General features: G+C 39.0%; 3 protein-coding genes across 3 annotated transcripts; 1 reads left to right on the top strand and 2 right to left on the bottom strand.

The window, feature by feature from the left end:
• Positions 1 to 49: 49 nt before the first annotated feature.
• Positions 50 to 7,784, bottom strand: chkb (choline kinase beta). The gene is made up of 11 exons (XM_071501406.1): positions 7,190 to 7,784; positions 6,588 to 6,696; positions 6,252 to 6,365; positions 5,781 to 5,914; positions 5,583 to 5,687; positions 4,000 to 4,058; positions 3,261 to 3,348; positions 2,979 to 3,087; positions 1,780 to 1,880; positions 1,579 to 1,660; positions 50 to 1,431 (listed from the first exon to the last, which is right to left on the bottom strand). Exons 1-11 carry the CDS (start codon positions 7,696 to 7,698, stop codon positions 1,375 to 1,377), a joined length of 1,467 nt encoding a protein of 488 aa, XP_071357507.1. The 5' UTR covers positions 7,699 to 7,784; the 3' UTR covers positions 50 to 1,374.
• Positions 7,785 to 8,646: 862 nt separating this feature from the next.
• On the bottom strand, positions 8,647 to 14,178 carry LOC139634762 (zona pellucida sperm-binding protein 4-like). Its single transcript, XM_071501396.1, has 9 exons — positions 14,079 to 14,178; positions 10,655 to 11,055; positions 10,344 to 10,528; positions 10,153 to 10,250; positions 9,781 to 9,938; positions 9,507 to 9,699; positions 9,217 to 9,424; positions 9,053 to 9,128; positions 8,647 to 8,836 (listed from the first exon to the last, which is right to left on the bottom strand). The coding sequence occupies exons 2-9, from the start codon at positions 11,013 to 11,015 to the stop codon at positions 8,733 to 8,735; spliced, it is 1,383 nt and encodes a 460-aa protein (XP_071357497.1). The 5' UTR covers positions 11,016 to 11,055; positions 14,079 to 14,178; the 3' UTR covers positions 8,647 to 8,732.
• Positions 12,832 to 16,095, top strand: LOC139627492 (zona pellucida sperm-binding protein 3-like). The gene is made up of 8 exons (XM_071488280.1): positions 12,832 to 14,343; positions 14,440 to 14,562; positions 14,787 to 14,886; positions 14,991 to 15,168; positions 15,275 to 15,392; positions 15,488 to 15,570; positions 15,662 to 15,825; positions 16,031 to 16,095. The coding sequence occupies exons 1-8, from the start codon at positions 13,882 to 13,884 to the stop codon at positions 16,093 to 16,095; spliced, it is 1,293 nt and encodes a 430-aa protein (XP_071344381.1). The 5' UTR covers positions 12,832 to 13,881.
• The last annotated feature ends 982 nt before the right edge of the window (positions 16,096 to 17,077 follow it).

The raw sequence follows: 17,077 nt of genomic DNA, 5'->3' as shown, positions 1-17,077 counted from the left end.
ATTTTAGATATTTTGTTGATGAGAAGAAAAATAGGTACACTGACACAGGTTCTAAGCACATGTATTTATTTGCTTTTAAATTATATTTTTATTAGTGCAAATCAGACCAACATAATACAGAGAAGTTCTAACAGAATGAAACTGTACTGGGACAAATTTGCTATAAAAACAGCTGCAGTTAATGAGGCACAGTCAAGTTTCTAGTTTCTTTTCATGAGTAGACAGATGCAGCTATGTGTAAAACACAATTATGCAGACGTTAACTGATGGCAGTGCATTAGGTCAAATCCAGGAGACAGTCTAAATAAATAAAAGAATCATAAAGGCATTTAAACAAAGCTTCTAGAAAATGTCAAACCCCACTTCACATTCAAAGGGGCTACAGGGAGGTCATGTGACTTTATTCCAACATAGATTTCAATTGTTGTTGGTTCTAATTTAGGCAATCCAGTTGAATGTGCTGGATGGACATTTTAGTTAACATAATACAACCTAATAATCCAAGTTAATATTCTTGGCAAAGGAAAACAAACAAAAAACTAAGAATGGAAATATTATATCAGATCAACAACAGAGGTGAAACAAGCTGAATTAAATATGGACACACAGTTAAAGATGCAACTGAAATGTACAGTTAATAACTGATATCTAAAGTGGTGACAAGATCAAGTTTTACAGAAGTAAATGCCATACACTTTGTAACATTAAATGTTGTTGGCTACAGCGATACTGTATAAAATAGCCCTTGTGATAAATTGATGAATGTGTCTAAGATTTTAACTTAACATTTAAGATTGTTGGGGAATATTTTCACATACTCTACAGTAAAACTACCTATGAGACATGGGATAGTTTAAGTTCGGAGTAGCTAGGTGAGAATGTTGACAGATTGCTTCTTCCCTCACAGGATGCCTTTACAGTCAGTCCCTGTGGAATCTATGCACCTGAATGCAGAATGAACATGAGAAGAAAGAAGTGAGGTAGAATGACTAAAAACACTAAAGCAAAGACCTATACAAAAGCCCTCAACACTGACCTCAATACTATCAGTTGAATATACCAAAATGACTATTACAGTAAGATTTAAAGTCTGACATAAATTCTCTGGCGACTGGGACTGTCCACCACTGACATGCACAGAGAGCACAGCTACAGAAATAACAATGCCCATGTCAAAAAATGGTCCAAATAAGTGAAGTGCATCTTAAAATGGCTGATAAAATAAAATAGCTGAACATCACATTTACTGAGCGTGTAAATGTATACCTCTCACAAACCATTACTTATCTTAAGCAGAGCTGCATAGAGCTGGACATGAGATAGGCTTGAAGGATAATGAGGACAAGTGGACGAGATGGTACATTCTGGTGGAATTCAGGAGAAAAGCTTTTTTTGCTTGAAGTAGGCATCAAAACGACACTGGGCATAGTCCTGCAAAACAACAGTGTTTACTACGAGGCAAGATAAACTGAAATCAAACATTAAAAAAATACTGTAGAGTGAAGAATATTAATGTGTGCCTTGTTTGTGTTTCCTTCAGACTGTTAAAAAACAACAACAAAACTAAATTCTCCTTACCATGTATCCAAACTCGATCTTGGATATCTTGGCTTGAATGATGGACCATAGCCCCCAGAGAAAGTGTGACGCTAATGCATATCTACAAATCAAAACAAACATTTAAAAAAAAAAAAAAAAATGTCAATGATCTTGTGACTCCGCTGAAAGTTTTATGATACATATTCACCACTGCTGTAAATTATTACAACACTGTGTTACCTGTTCGCCTCAATTATCATGTCCTCCTCGATCTGTGTCTGGTCCCTGGTAACGTCAGAGTGTCTTTTCTCCTCTGACAAATAATTTCTTATGAAATAAAGCTGCAAAAAACAGCAACGATTATTTAATTATTATTTATTTGTGACATGTTCCATGTATATTTCATGTACAGTGATCACATTTGTTGGTGACTTGTTGCTTTATTTTCTTACCTCCTAAATTTGTTTTAGCTTTGTTCCATTCCATTTAATATTTCATTATTATATACACATTTTTTCTTACATTTAGTAATTCTTTTTAGAGACAGGAATTCTAGCTTCAGCAATAGATAAGTAAGTTAATGCAAGCTTATTACATTGAAACATTACTTCATTACTTTTACCTATTAAAGATTAATATGCTTTTTTATTTAAGTGTTCGTCCCGAATCTCTATGTTAAAGGACAAAAAGTATTGCAGTGCACATTACTGATTTGTACATGTCCGGTAGGACTAATAACATGCGCAATCAGTTACCACCAAAGCCCAAAGATAAATTCTGATTCTGATTGTTCTAGCTGATTATTTTTGCAATAACAGAAGGCAGGGAAAAAATATCAATTGACAGTTTGGTTAGATTTCTGCGTGAGTTTGCACTCTCCATCTCAAGCTTGCGATAGAGAATGTTACCACTAGATGACACTGTGACACCAGAACACTTTTCTTTTGTTATCTTTTACCTAAGCACCCTTGCCCTTGGGTTTAAGCTGTAGGATGGTGTTATCTGTCTGGGCTCCACAGAGAGAAGAGAGTACAAAACTATTCCGTGAACTGTGCATCTAACTAGATTCAGCAGGGAAATGTTGCAGAAAATCTATTTGTAACACTTTAAGTCTTCCTATTTAGCAGTATATAAATATTTCATAAATTGTTTATAGCACACTATCGAGTACAGTAGTTGCAAAGCAGATGTAACTGTTTATTAATGTATATGTCAACATCTATAAATCTTCCTGTGATCACCAGGACATGGAGTTTGGTATATAGATAAGAATATTATGTAGGAAACACCTTTTACAACAGTAATTCCATGCCTTCAGAGGGGAAGTTACAATCACGACTGCTAACAAATACTGTGAGCCTCTGTTACAAGCAAGGATGGAGATAAGAGGGCAAATAAAAAAAGACCATCTTACTGTGCTGTAAAAACTTTAGACTGACCTGCTGCTCTCTGGTGGGGTAGTTCTCCGGTGTGGCTTTGTAGAAAGGCCACTGGTCGTAGGTGTAATCATACATCCACTCACAGAAATGGTTCCCAAAGTCAAAACCCCTACAAAAAAAGAAAATATAGTATGTTTTATAGTAATACACCAAGGTGCAATTAAGACTGGAGCCCAAAACCACTCATTTCTAATTATAGTATTAGTCAATACTGTTGAAGTATAACTCATTTGATTTGCTGAAAACAAAACCAGTCCCTTAACACCAAATGTATGACATTACCTGTAATTGTAACTGCTGTATTCAAAGTCTATCAGCATGAGTTTTTCTGTTGAGTTGTGGTCCCTTTCTTCCAGTATAAGAATGTTACCTGCAGTGGAAAAACAAGAAGTGATAAAAACCACCACACCCACACTGATGAGTCACGCTATTTAATATTAATAGTATTAAATATTAATTGCATCAGCTACTTCTAGGTTCAGACCACAGGATGGTTTAGCCCAACAAAATGGAAAACTGGTATATCTGTTATACTGACAATTATCCGAACTCTTCATTCTGGTCACCACACATACTGTGTGCTGCCCCGGTTGTCTGCCTCTACCAACCAGCCCAATTGCAGTTAGTTGGCATGTGAACTGAGTTAAAATGTATTTTGTGTGGTCATGGTGACCTTGACCTGGCATGGAGGAATAATTATCAAATTTAGGTATAATGTTCAGGTGTCCACATACTTTTGTCCATGTAGCGTAAGTCCAAGTGTAGTCTTAGGTGGTTTCCTGTTCTGTTCTCATTCATTAGGAACCTAAATCTGTGTCTGTCGCCCCCTCTTCAGTAGCTCATCCTCACCCATATGATGATGCATGTGAATATGAGCTGTCCCTATTAATACACCACATCCTTCCTTTGACTTATGCAATATACTACTCTCCTACGAAATGTGACAGCACAGCCAGACAGGACAGGTGACAGGATCAATCAGACAAAATTAGAGGTGTGACAGAACGTTACAAGGTTGTACCTTCCTGGACGTCATTGTGGCAAAACACCACTGGTGATGGAGTCGCTGCCAGCAATGCACTGTTGTGGAGGTAAGAGCCAGAACAGAGTGCACGATGAAAGAAAAAGGTAGAGGAGAGAGAGAGAGTCAGTATTGCATATGCAAGTAGTGTTATTCAAGCATTATTATAGCTCAACTATGAGGTCCAAAAAATCATTCAACACATTCAACAAGTGGCAAGTTTGTGAGAGTATAAATGAAATCTTGAGTTCACTACAGTGATAAAGCCTGAAAGGGGAAAGAAAAAAAAATCAAACTTAAAATGTCACTCTGATTGACTTGTCTAGAATGAACCTATGAACAGAGTACACTGAAGTCTTATATCTAAGCAAAAGATGTGTTATCAACTTAGATAAGTTGGAGGACATCAAATGATAGCCAGGGGATTTCCAGGCAGTGGTGACTGCATCTCAGTGCGAGACTGGTACATGTCTGCAACATAAAAATGTGCTCATAGATAAACACAGACAACAGTGGGCTGATTCTCTATTGGTTGCAGAGGTCAGACGTGTCAGCACGACTCAGCCCGTGAAGTCGTGGAGGCACTGGAACAAAGGTCAGCATTTGGACAGGAAACAGAAAGACAGCATGTTCTGTCCCTGAGATTAAATTCTTGTCTCCAACAAATCTCCAACTACAACCCTTCCAGCCTTACTTATATAACATACGATCTCTTACCATTAATCTACGTCACCTTATTTAACTATTTGCAGTCTTGTCTAGTCTGGTGGTGATGACATTGTGTACTGTCTAAATATTTGTACATCTGTCACCAGTTTGTCAACATTCTACTGTTGCAAGCCTGGTTGTACCACTAATCTTAACTTAACAAGAAAGACTATTCAAAAAAAGATATCAAGCTGTTTAAGGACCAAGATTTATGCTGTAAACTGACATTTTGTTTTAATTCAGCAAATCTAATGCCAATACAGGCCACAGATGAAACAAGCCTTTAAGCTTTATTGTGACTCCCTTACATGTTGGATAAATACATATGAATATGACCACGCACACACTAGATAATAGGATAACTGATTTTATTTTAGGATCCACATGTTCACAGGGTTACTGTGGAGCCAGACAAGAGGGTCTTCACTCCTATTTAATCATTAAATTGGCCTCCCAGTGTTCCCCTTGTCAACTCTGATGTTAGAACTATCATTCAACCATTCTTGAGTGATTTGGTGGTGGCCTCCTAACATTAGAAGATCAACAGACTAAACTGTCACTCTGCCCAAATGTTGATTACAGTAGGTAATATGAGACAGCTCTGACGACACTGCATCTAGTTGGCACTTGGCTTAAGCAATAGTGATTGCATCATCGTTCTGACCGTAAAGCTCTGGAGCAGGAGGGCTTTGCTTTGTCTCTCACTGACACTGGTGGTTACTGAAAGCAGAGGAGAGAGGATACTAGAGGTTTCATGCCACTACTTTCCTTAACCCTACCTATCACAACTTTATAGCTTTATATATACCAAACATATAAAGTCAGTCCATGCAATATGCAGTATTTGGCCTTCTGAGGCCTGTGCCACAACTCACCGGAGGCTCTCCAGCTCAGCAGGCAGGTCCAGCTTCATCAGCTTCTTGTACTTCTTCAAATGTGCATCCCGTACAAAATTAAGCTTCATCACTTGATCCATGTATCTAAAGGAAAAAAAAACAGACAGTAATATAATTATAAAAAACAGACAGTTCTAGTAGTAGAAAAATGTGTGAGCCATATCAAGGTGTCCTTACCTGTCAATGGTCCCAAACAGCCACTTAGGCTCTTTGTTAAAGGGCATGAGCATGTTATGGAAATGTGCCATCTTGATGGCAATCTCAGCTGAGATGGCAGGATGTGAAAGCTGATCTGTACGCATACGGGCATTCTGGTAAAACAGAAACACCCAGAAATGACTGCTGCTGCAAATGCTTCGTCAACATTAAGAATTAAGTCAAGTAATTACTCTCGGACCTTTACAACTCCACAAAAAATATTTTCTATAGAACCTTCACATTATAATTTGACCCTGAATATTGAATGCTTTACATAATAACACACACGATGCACAATAACTATTGTAACTATTACCACTACTATAACATGTGTCACTTTGTTTTCACACAGATGCTTATGCACTTTGGCTGAAGATGACAGCAATGTGAAACAAGGGAGACACACAGTGTGTGTATGTGCGTGTGTGTATACTTAGGTATGCATCATACCGGAAGGTATTGTTCCAAGCGTCCCTCAGGGAAGATGCCGTAAAGTTTTGGCCCCAGAGTTCGTTCTGCCAGGATGGCAAACATCACGCTCTCTAACACCAGAGAATCCACTCCCTGTGGCGAAGATACACAGAAAGAAAGACAGTCAGACTTGATATATGGTGATTTTGTTTCTATCAAACTGGCATGTGAAGAACAACGACAGCAGATTGACTACAGTAATAGCATATTACTTAATCAGACTCTGATATTTTCCCCACGATAATTAAATGTATGCGGGCACACATATTCACATAACAAAAGGAATTCTTGAGGACCCCTACTCGACAGACAAACCTGTAAGATGGCACCATATATTCTGAGGAGCACCTGGTGAGGTTCCTCCCCCTCAGGCTGCACATGCTCAGGCAAACAACAAAGATACAGCAGATTACTCAGTCCACCGCTGCAAAACATAAACGATAATCCAGCGTTATTACACTGTAGGAAAGTTAACAGGTCCTCATAGAATCTGTCATAAAGATTAGTCACAAAACAGCTGGAGATTTTGCTTAAAATGCTTTCATGTTGTGTTCATCCCCTTGGGCCCAGACATCTGCCAGAGTATTTTGATAAAGTCAATTTCAAACAGTACAGAACAAGTTTAACACAACACAACACACACACACACACACACAGATGGTTAAGTTTAGGGTTCCTTGGAGAAACAAATGGTAATCCCATAGTGTTAGAGGGACACACCATAGATATCACAACAAAATATGACAATAGGATAAAAAAGATATGGTGACTACTGCCACAGGAGATGAAAACCAATGATCTAAATGAATGATGACCCTTATAGAGTCCATGCAGAGACATGCAACACAGGTTCCTACAATGACTACTCGTTACAAGGCCATTCTAGTTTTTATTTTTTATTTTTTATCATTATTTACCTGACGATGCTGATTTGAAAATCATCCTCTTGGATAGTCTTCCACGAGCCTGACAAAAAGTCTCGGCACCAAGCAAACGCCCTGCTCCTGGTGTCCCGGTCGACCTCCTCGGTTCTCCCATCCCGGAAAGACTCTGCCTCCGAGTCGTCATCATAGTTTGCCCCAGACAGAGGACTCGGGGTCCTCAAGTTTCTCTCGTTAACGACAAGCGTGCTTCCCACTCGTTTCATCTCCGCCGGAGGACCCGTGTCCTCTGTTGTGATCGTAGGGATGTTGCTGAAGAGCCCCGGCCCTGGCTTGCCTGCTCCGCCCGAGCCCTCCTTGTCGCACCCGCTGCTGCTGGTCACATTTGGGCTCGACTGCATCGTTAGTTTCCGGGCGAAGAGCAAAGGAGGACTGGTGCGAAATGTCGGTCTGAGACGGCAGAACGAACTCGCTGACAATCGTAGTTCACCGGTAAAGCCACTTAACCGGAAGAGCCAAACATAGCTGGATGGTCTAAATGGCATGGGAGGCGGTTAATAGAAACCATTAAATTATTATATATTCAGAAAACACCTCTTCACACGCACAGCGCCCGGTGATTTGGAATGAGCCTAACTGGCGCATTCAACGTCCAATCACAATGCGATTCCGTATCCACCTGCCAATCCCATTGGCCGTTTTAGGGCCGTAACTTTACACGTCAACTTCCCGTACGCTGAAGGTTTCTGGGAAATGAAGTGTTTGTTTTGAGCCATGACAGAACCGTGAACTTAAACTGAATTGACTGTGTATTAGGTACACCTGATTTAGCTAAAAGAAATGCAGTCAAATACTACAGTCCTGCAATAAAATTCTCCCTTGTTGTTTCCTGGTTGTAATGTTCAGGTTATTTTGAAATAGTTTTAGAGAGATATTAATTAAACTGTATGCTCATTTTGTAGGATGCAGTTTGTGGTGAATTGTATTTTGTATTAATGTCGTTGTGATGGATCTACCTTATTGTGATGGATTTTGAGCAAATATGAAGCATTTTGACTTTTACACTGTATTGTACTGCATATAAAGCCTACAATATGCTTTATGAATGACATTCTGCTCATAGCCCATTTATCCTTAAGGACTTTCAAGGTGAAACACACAGAAATTCATCAGAAATAACTTATATATATGTAATGGTTTTCCTATTTATCATAATTTGCTCAAATGTGTAATTGTTTGTTTATATAAACTTATTAATGGATTTTAATTTTAATGGTCACCTTTTGGACAGTGACCAAATTGTCTCTTTATTTCCTTCTTTTTACTGTGAAAACGCATAACTGCATCTAATCTGGTCTTCTGGAGGGAAATACCTTAATGATGAGGCATAGTCACATAGTTTTATGCAGGATTAGTATTAGATTTTAGGCAGTGAGATCACAATGTATAGGTTTTTATACGTTTTATGAGATCAGACAACACATTCAGCAACTTGGAAGATTTATTTGAAACTCAGTCACTTTAACAGTAACCACTGGGAATAGAGATTTCATGACAAGAAAGTTCTGTCTGGTTGTTGTTACTGAATACTTCGGCTTAGGTCAGTGAAGAAAATCCCCTGACTGCTAACCACAGTGGTCTCCTCTCTGAAGCCGCTCTGAAAAGAAGCAGCAATGTCTCTCCCTGTGTAAAAAACATGGCAATGGTCAGTTTTACGTCAGACTTGAGGTTATGTAAGACACAAGATGATACCAGAACTTATTTACTCTGGAAATATGTTCAGCTAAAGGTTTTTCTATTTTCTGCAGGACAAAAATATATAAGGGAAACAGACTTCATACAAATGTCATAGGCTACTAGTGGTGTATATATCATCAAAGTGGATACTGTACTACTCACTTTTCCTGAAGCACCTGGGTTCACAATTATTTCCAAGAGAGGGTTGGCACACAGCTGCATCACAGTGGATATACACCTGGTAGAAAACAAGTGTATTGTTTGCAAATATGTAGATAAGGTGATGTTAAAAATAAGATTTAAAATAACATTTTTGGAACCCATACCATGTCCTTGAGAGGAACCAAAGGCTCTGAAACTCGACCCACTTGCTTGCTGGGATCAGCCCCTCCCTTGGGTGTATTGGCAACACCAGCACCTACAAATGTGAACATCTTGAAAATAAAGCGCCTGTGGTGGGTTGGGTAGAAGAGTCCTGATGAGGCACCCACTGGCACTAGGGTGGTCAGGTAACGGTCATCACGGTAGGGGCAGCTATGACAAGAGGAGAGAGGGTGGAAGTGTCAAAATGTATTATCAATAACATTCTCCAAGTCAGCCCAACACTTGCTCTTACCCATCAATCAGCAAGTCCCATTGAGGATAGCTGTGAGGGTAGGGGTCAGAAGTTGCCCAGCATCTTCCAAGAGTCAAGACAAGGTTAGGATCAGTCCTCTCTAGTATTCGGACCTCAACGTACACAGGATCCCTGAGCACCTTTGTGACGGGGTAGTCGGCATCTACGTAAAAGGAGCTGTAGGCCACCTCCTCTGATGAAACAGAGAGAGTGGTTGGTGACACAGTCACTGTCAAACAAGGCCAAATGCACAAAATATTTCCCTAACACTAACCGTCCACACAGCCTTTGACAGCACACTGTCCATTGGCCAGCCTGAGCTCCACACGCAGGGGTCCAGGAGCAGCAGCTGGGAGTGGTGGAGGAACCAGGTCAACCTCAATGATCAGAGCCTCAACTGAGGTGCCAACATATTTACACTGGACAATTAGCCTAGGACAAGAAATAAGCTGTATGTCAGAAAATCATTTGATTTAGGATTGGCTTAAAAAATTTCACAATGAACTAACCCTTACCCATTGCAGAAAATTCAGGGTGAGTTCACTTTATCTTCTTAATACCACTTAATTATCTGAGTAATGTAAGCCTTAGCCTAATGTAATATTTATGTTGTGACCACTCAGTGTTACAGAAAAAAGACACATACTCATAGCTGCTGTCCCTGGTAATATCTCCGAAGGGTCCAAGAGCGACTTCGTATGAGGAGGACATCCTGTTCTCATAGATTATAACACCAGGCTCCTCCTACAGTAAGTTGGCAGTATTTCAATCTTCATTACTACCTGACAAAAGTGAATTCAAATCAAATCAAATAGTCAGAAGAGTCACAACCCTTACCATCACAAGAGTGCCGCAGGCAGTGACAGGGAACTGATAGATGACAAAAGCTGATGTGGTACCAACAGGATTGCAGTTTTGATCATTTCCATAGAAAGAAATTTTGTCCAAATCGATGTTGGGTAGGGTGGCGTCTCTGGCCACCACAATAATGAACTGGGCATCCTTGGTGCACTGAAGAGTCACTGAGAATGACAAGTTAAAAAGCAAAGTGCAGTGTTCAAGCTATGCTCTTTGGACTCATTTAAATTCACTGTAAGTGTCAGAGTAGTGCATCTATAAAGTTCTGTGAGGAATAGAGAAATACTTACCAGATTTGCCGTAATAGCACATGCGTCCATCAAAGCAGCAGTTTATGGCATCACAGTCTGAAGCAGAGATGCTAGGAGCCCCGCATTGTATCTTGTATTGCTCCTCCACTTCACAGGTGTGAAATACTGGCTGCTTTGGCACCTGGGGCTGCTTTGGCTGGTTTGGCACCCGGGGCTGCTTTGGCTGCTGAGGCACTGGATCCACGACATATGTGGGTGGAATGTTTGACCTCTGAGGCTGTTTTGGTGGCGGGTTTTTCGGATATTGGGGCTGCTGAGGCTGCTTAGAATATTGAGCATCAGCCAGACAGCCAAGTATGGCCAGTGCCAGAAGACAACCACAAATCAGCTTCATTGTCATAGCCTCACAGCACAGAGTGACTCATGAAGACCACCAGATGCTGTGAAAAATATGGTGAAAATTAGTTGACTTTTATAAGGTATGGGTAATGCTGACTTGTTGATATCTTACATCCTATTCGTTGCCTGCAGCTGCCAATCAAATGCTCCAGTTACTGGGTGGTCCGTGGTGGAGCAATGAGGAGACTGAAGATAATGCCAAAAAATTAAACTCAAACAAAAGTTATATCAGTTTTACTGAGATATTCCATCAGTATATACTAACTGCGTATATGATAGAAAACATACTATTATATACACATGAATATTTATTAATAGGTATCTACACTCCCCTTCTACAGAGAGCCCTCTGGTTGTTATTGATATATATGACTTACAATGTGCCGGTCACACTATTTGTGCAGCAGGGCTGGACAAAACAAATACCTCCTCTTATCTTTAAATGTAGTTGTTATTGCTAAATATCATGATGAACTCGATGAAGCCTCATTATAGTAAAATAAAAAGAAATTAAATTGAGAAACATCCAGAATCACATAGAATGATTTTCACATCCATATATAAGAGTGAGCTAAAAGGTTTGAGCATGCATATAGAACAGTATGTACTTAACCCTTTTACTTTTAAGTAGTCACATGTACTGGGAGTTCATTTATGAGAGAACATCTCAAGTTCACTTTTGACTTGCAAGTGTCTTTGTTGTGATGATAGATAAAACTCAGATTGAAATGATCCTAAATATAGATCTGACTAGTCATGATTTTGATTAAAGATAAATAATCAAATGAAAGATAAATTGGATTTTTAAGTCAAGCTGGAGTCATTGTTATAGGCAAAAATATAAGGGAAACATTTCAGTTTATGTACTCTACAAAGAGGTTATGAGCATCTGGAGTATAGTGGAGACAGTGCATTGCGATATTTAAATGACTAGCTATCAGCTATCACTATGACAAGTCATTATTACATTGTGGCATAATAATAAATATTTCCTGAAATAGTTTTACTTGTTAAAATTCCTTTTGAGATCTACAGTATGTGAGGGATATATGTGATATTTCATTTGAAAAAAACATTCTAGGACCTTTTCCTGGAAAAAAACTGCACACAAAAAGGTCAATGTTTGGAAATTCAGGTTGGTCTGACACTGCTCTGAACCTGTTTTTTTACACCATTGTGGAAATAAAGATAGTGAAATCCCATACATGTTCTATATCTTTAGTTTTAAAAGGAATTTGAATGAGTAAACTGAAATAAGTCATATCATATACTGTATGTACAACTGTATTTTGAGGAATTATGTCTTGGTTTAAGATATCCAAAAAAATATGATTAAAATATATAAAATTGTCAGAAAAAAAATCATTAGTTAATATTGAAACTATGCACTTAACTGGAAATATCTTTAATTAGACTTTTGAGTGGTCATTTAACTTAAATGGAGCTTTATGTGCTACATTTTCATCAAAATTCTGTTAAGTAGTCAGTATGTAAAAACAAGTCAGCTGGTAAAATATAGGCCTCTTTTGGGGCTTTAACCAGATTTTTAATATTTTATATTCAAAACATTTTCTTCACCTAGATTTTTTCTGTATTCTTAAGTTGACTGAGAGATGGAATAGTGTCTATGTGAAATATTTTTTGTTAAAAGAAAGAAAGAAAAAGAAAGCAAGAAAATAAATAACACATGGACATTAAATACTGTCACAGCTCTATATTTTGAAGAATACGTAGAATATATATATTTCAATAGTTTCCCCCCCCCCCTAGAATTATGTAACAGGGCAAACAAATATTAGTTGTCACTTTTGGGATTTTGAGGTTGAGATTGTACTAATAACAATCTAAGTAATGCTAATAGTAAAATAAAGTAAAATAAAAACAAAATATAAAATGAAAATATAAGGGAATACCTAAAGATTGTAGGATTCATTGCAGAATAGACTATGAATCCCTAAAACCTGAGTAAAATTTTAGTCATGCCATTGCATGAGTGGTACGATAGTAATGAGGTTATCCAATAAAGGCTGGAGAAAAGAAAACACTCTTTTCACCACTTTTAGCCAGTACGAAGAGAAGGAAGAAAATGTATATTAAAGGATTGAATAGAGGTGGACTTATTGGTTTAAAACACCAGCTCGTTTTGAGCTTGCAGTATCTGTCTTCAGTTATCTCCATGCTGTGCTCTTAAAGACCACTTCCTCCAAGTTCCATAGACTTATTACAGCTGGAACTGACTGAACACTTGGCGTCTGTATTCTGTATTTGATGGTTAATCAGCTGATACTCGCTGCAGCCAAATTGATTTGTAGGTTTTTACAAAATGTGCTTTGGCAAAGAGTTTGACATGTCATATTGAGGGCAGGTAGTCCTAACCCATGTCAACATAACTTTGTGACCACTATTTTCCAAGTGCATGGTTGCCAACTATTCATACATCTTTTCTCACTTGTCTAAAGAAAATTTAACAGTAACTTTCAATTTACCAGTATGATACTATTATATATTTCATTTTAGACATTACACTCATATTGATTTATGTTGGCACATGTATTGTTTTGTGTTTAAAAGACAACTTGTATCCACTGCTTATATTAGCACAGTCACATTGCACACATTAAAAAATTATATAATCTCAACCCAGCTGAAGAGCTATAGGCATCATGCTGTCTTAGGTTTTGGTCAACAGCTACAATCATTTCACTGACTAAGGTTTAGGCTCCTTAGCTCTAATGGGGAGTGGCCAACTCAAGGGGCGGGAATATAATGGAAGTAAACAGGCTCGCTGTATTATAAAAGTAGGTGCACATTTCTACCATCCTTACAGCCCCGAGTGAAGTGTGCAGATCACTCGTTGTTGTGAAGCCATGGTGATGAAGTGTGCTCCTGTGTGCCTTGTGGCACTGGCCTTGCTTGGCAGCTTATGTGATGCTCAGTGGGGAGGAGGTATTCACAAGCCCTCAGTACCTAAATACCAGAAGCCATCGCCACCTGTGAGACAGGAACCCAAACACGTGCCTCAAGAGCCCCAACAGTCAAAGCAGACATTTGAGAAACCACTCACCTGGACATATCCTGAAGATCCCAAGCCCGAGCCTCAACCAGATGTGCCTTTCGAGCTGAGATATCCCGTTCCTGCTTCTACCGTTGCGGTCGAGTGCCGAGAGAAGATTGCTCATGTGGAAGTCAAGAAGGACATGTTTGGGATTGGCCAACTCATCAACCCCGCCGACCTTACGCTGGGAGCCTGTGGTGCTGTCGCAGAGGACATTGGTGCTCAAGTGTTGATTTTTGAAGCTGAACTACATGATTGTGACAGCAGATTAGCAGTAAGCACGATGAAAAATGCAATCAGTATTAATTAAAACTATGGAAGAATATGTTCATGTATGCTGCTATTTGTACTAATATTCATTCTTCACTAGATGACAGAAGATGCCCTCATCTACACCTTCACTCTGAACTATGATCCCCAACCCGTGGGTAATTCTCCTGTGGTGAGGACTACCAAAGCTGCTGTAATTGTGGAATGCCACTACCCAAGGTATGTCAACTATCAGTAAGAGGTGTGGCAATGGACCAACTAAACACAAAACAAACAAATGATATAAAGTAAAGATAACATAAAAATCTTAAATTAATGTGCAATCTGTAATGTGTGTAATACGTAATCTGTAGTCTTTGACCTAATCAAATCCAGTAACTATGGATTAAATGATGGATTACTTTAGTTTTCTGCATTTTAAGAAAACATGTTTAATCATTTAGGAAGCACAATGTGAGCAGCCTGCCTCTCAACCCACTCTGGATCCCCTTCTCCGCAGTTAAGATTTCAGAGGAGTTCTTATACTTCACCCTGCGACTCATGACTGGTGACAGAAAATACAATTTATCTGCATATTTCTCCTTTTATGGAACTGTGATTCCGATTATATATTTGTCAACAGTACTAAAATATCATTTTTTCGTTGCACAGATGACTGGCAATACGAGAGGCCAATCTACCAGTATTTTCTGGGAGACATGATTAATATTGAGGCCATGGTCAAGCAGTACTTCCACGTGCCCCTCCGTGTTTATGTGGACAGCTGTGTTGCTACTCTTTCACCTGATGTAAACTCCAGTCCCAGATATGCCTTCATTGAGAACCATGGGTGAGGTTTAATGAGTCAATTGAAGTTGATCTGTAGAATGAGAATTGATTATTACAAACACAAAAACATTTCTGTCCATCTCTAATGGTATTTTTTTCATGTGCAGGTGTTTGCTTGATGCTAGGATCACAGGCTCTTCCTCAAAGTTCATGTCTCGCTCTGCAGAGAACAAGCTTCAGTTCCAGTTGGAGGCCTTTAGGTTCAAAGGTGCTGAGAGTGGACTGGTCAGTGTCTCCAAGACTGAGTTAATATTTTCTGTTATACATCAAATGCAGCAGAATTACACCTGACAGTAACTCAAACTCTGTTATTCAAACAGCTCTACATTACTTGCCACTTGAAAGCAACATCTACTGCTTGTGCCATCGATAGTGAACATAGAGCTTGTTCCTACATAAGTGGGTGAGTCTGCGAGTGTGCGCATATGTTAATGAAAAAGTGTGATTAAAGAATTGATATGGAATTGACCTCTTACATCTCCTTTTCTTTCCAGCTGGAAGGAGGCCAGCGGTGTTGATCCAGCTTGTTCCTCCTGTGAGTCTGGTGGATTCATAACATCTGGCACTTCATCTGTTGCAAGTGGGACTGGTACATCAACTGGATCAACCTCCCTGTCTACTCCTGGAAGGAAGATCCGTGATGCACCCAAAGATGATAGTATGTTATATAAAAAAATTAACCGTCTAAAGTATTTGATATCATATAAGGAAAATTGAACAGTCAACATTTAACACTAATTTATTGAGTTGCTGTTATGTTAGCACTACCATAATGATAAATCAACTTCTTACTGTATGCTTGCCTGTGTTGTAAGACAGCCGCAGTGATACAGTAACACATGTCTTTTGTTTTTCTTTCTCAGTTTTCGAATGGGAAGGTGATGTCACCCTGGGTCCCATCCCCATTAACGAGAGAGTGATTGCTTAACTCACTTTCCTGCCATGGCATTAACCATCAAAATAAACATTCTCATTGGTTAATATCTGTTATTCTCTTCCTTCTTGTTAATAGTTCAGTTTAAACAAGGAAAGAAACTGCATGTACTGCATTAAATGTAATCAAAATTTGCCTCATCAAAAGCATAATAAAATTGTGAGAAAACAGAAGTCCCTAAGATGAATTTATAACATGTTCTAAATTGCTCTTTGTGTAATGACAAATGTTACTTATAGACCACATCTGCCCAGTTCATAGACTGTAAATCCTTCCATTTAATGGAAATAAAAATGCAAACATGTTAAAAGCTTGTGTCATACAGTGAAGGGGACATTTTTCCTATTTTTCTCTTGAGCTGTACACTGAGTGTGGAGCTAATAACTATTAACTACTAAATGGGCTTTACTCTACATTTCTTCGGTGTTTGTTAGTTGAATGAAGAAGGTCTAACATACAAATCTCCTTCTGTTGTCTACACCCAGTGAGTAAGTTAGCATTCACCGCCCCCCTGTGGCACAAATGCTCAATTCTAGTTTAGCAAAGTGCACAGTTTCAGCACCACAGGCAGTGAACAGCTCCACACTGCGCTTGCCCAGTACAGCATGATGGCTCCTGAAGTCTGAGGTGTGATTCACTAAGTGATTATTCATTTACAATCTGTGAGGTAAATAGAAAGCAAACCATCTCATAGCAATGCCAGTCTCAACACAAAACACGCCCACGTCTTTACGTACTTTCTTTGAAAGACATTGTGTCCTCTGGAAGTAAAAGGGTAGGCCTATAGATGCTGTGTGGAGCTTATTGTGGTGATTCTACTCTACAGTCAGCTGTACACCAGCCAACACTGTGTACCACCTGTGCACAATGAAACTAACACAACAGGCTTTTTATATGTCTAATCCATTATATCTTACCTTGTGGGAGACTTTTGTGTCCTTACTTTGTGTCCTCAGAATTCACCAGCTCTTTGCCA

This window comes from Trachinotus anak, unplaced genomic scaffold (genome assembly GCF_046630095.1).
Source record: "Trachinotus anak isolate AG129_WGS33_773 ecotype Australia unplaced genomic scaffold, CSIRO_AGI_Tana_v1 ptg000002l, whole genome shotgun sequence".
NCBI lineage: Eukaryota > Metazoa > Chordata > Actinopteri > Carangiformes > Carangidae > Trachinotus > Trachinotus anak.
The sequence above is the reverse complement of the archived record's forward strand: the minus strand, read 5'-3'. Positions and strand labels throughout refer to the sequence as shown.

Excerpts from the sequence above, each read along its gene's own strand:
- chkb (XM_071501406.1), bottom strand. The coding sequence starts at position 7,698 with ATGCCATTTAGACCATCCAGCTATGTTTGGCTCTTCCGGTTAAGTGGC. Across the intron at positions 5,915-6,251 it reads GCTTGGAACAATACCTTCCG|AATGCCCGTATGCGTACAGA; the intron begins GTATGATGCATA and ends CTGTTTTACCAG. Across the intron at positions 1,661-1,779 it reads ATGATAATTGAGGCGAACAG|ATATGCATTAGCGTCACACT; the intron begins GTAACACAGTGT and ends TTTGATTTGTAG.
- LOC139634762 (XM_071501396.1), bottom strand. The coding sequence starts at position 11,015 with ATGACAATGAAGCTGATTTGTGGTTGTCTTCTGGCACTGGCCATACTT. Across the intron at positions 10,529-10,654 it reads GTGCTATTACGGCAAATCTG|TGACTCTTCAGTGCACCAAG; the intron begins GTAAGTATTTCT and ends TGTCATTCTCAG. Across the intron at positions 9,939-10,152 it reads ACCAGGGACAGCAGCTATGA|GCTAATTGTCCAGTGTAAAT; the intron begins GTATGTGTCTTT and ends TTCTTGTCCTAG.
- LOC139627492 (XM_071488280.1), top strand. The coding sequence starts at position 13,882 with ATGGTGATGAAGTGTGCTCCTGTGTGCCTTGTGGCACTGGCCTTGCTT. Across the intron at positions 14,344-14,439 it reads ATTGTGACAGCAGATTAGCA|ATGACAGAAGATGCCCTCAT; the intron begins GTAAGCACGATG and ends ATTCTTCACTAG. Across the intron at positions 14,887-14,990 it reads CACCCTGCGACTCATGACTG|ATGACTGGCAATACGAGAGG; the intron begins GTGACAGAAAAT and ends TTCGTTGCACAG.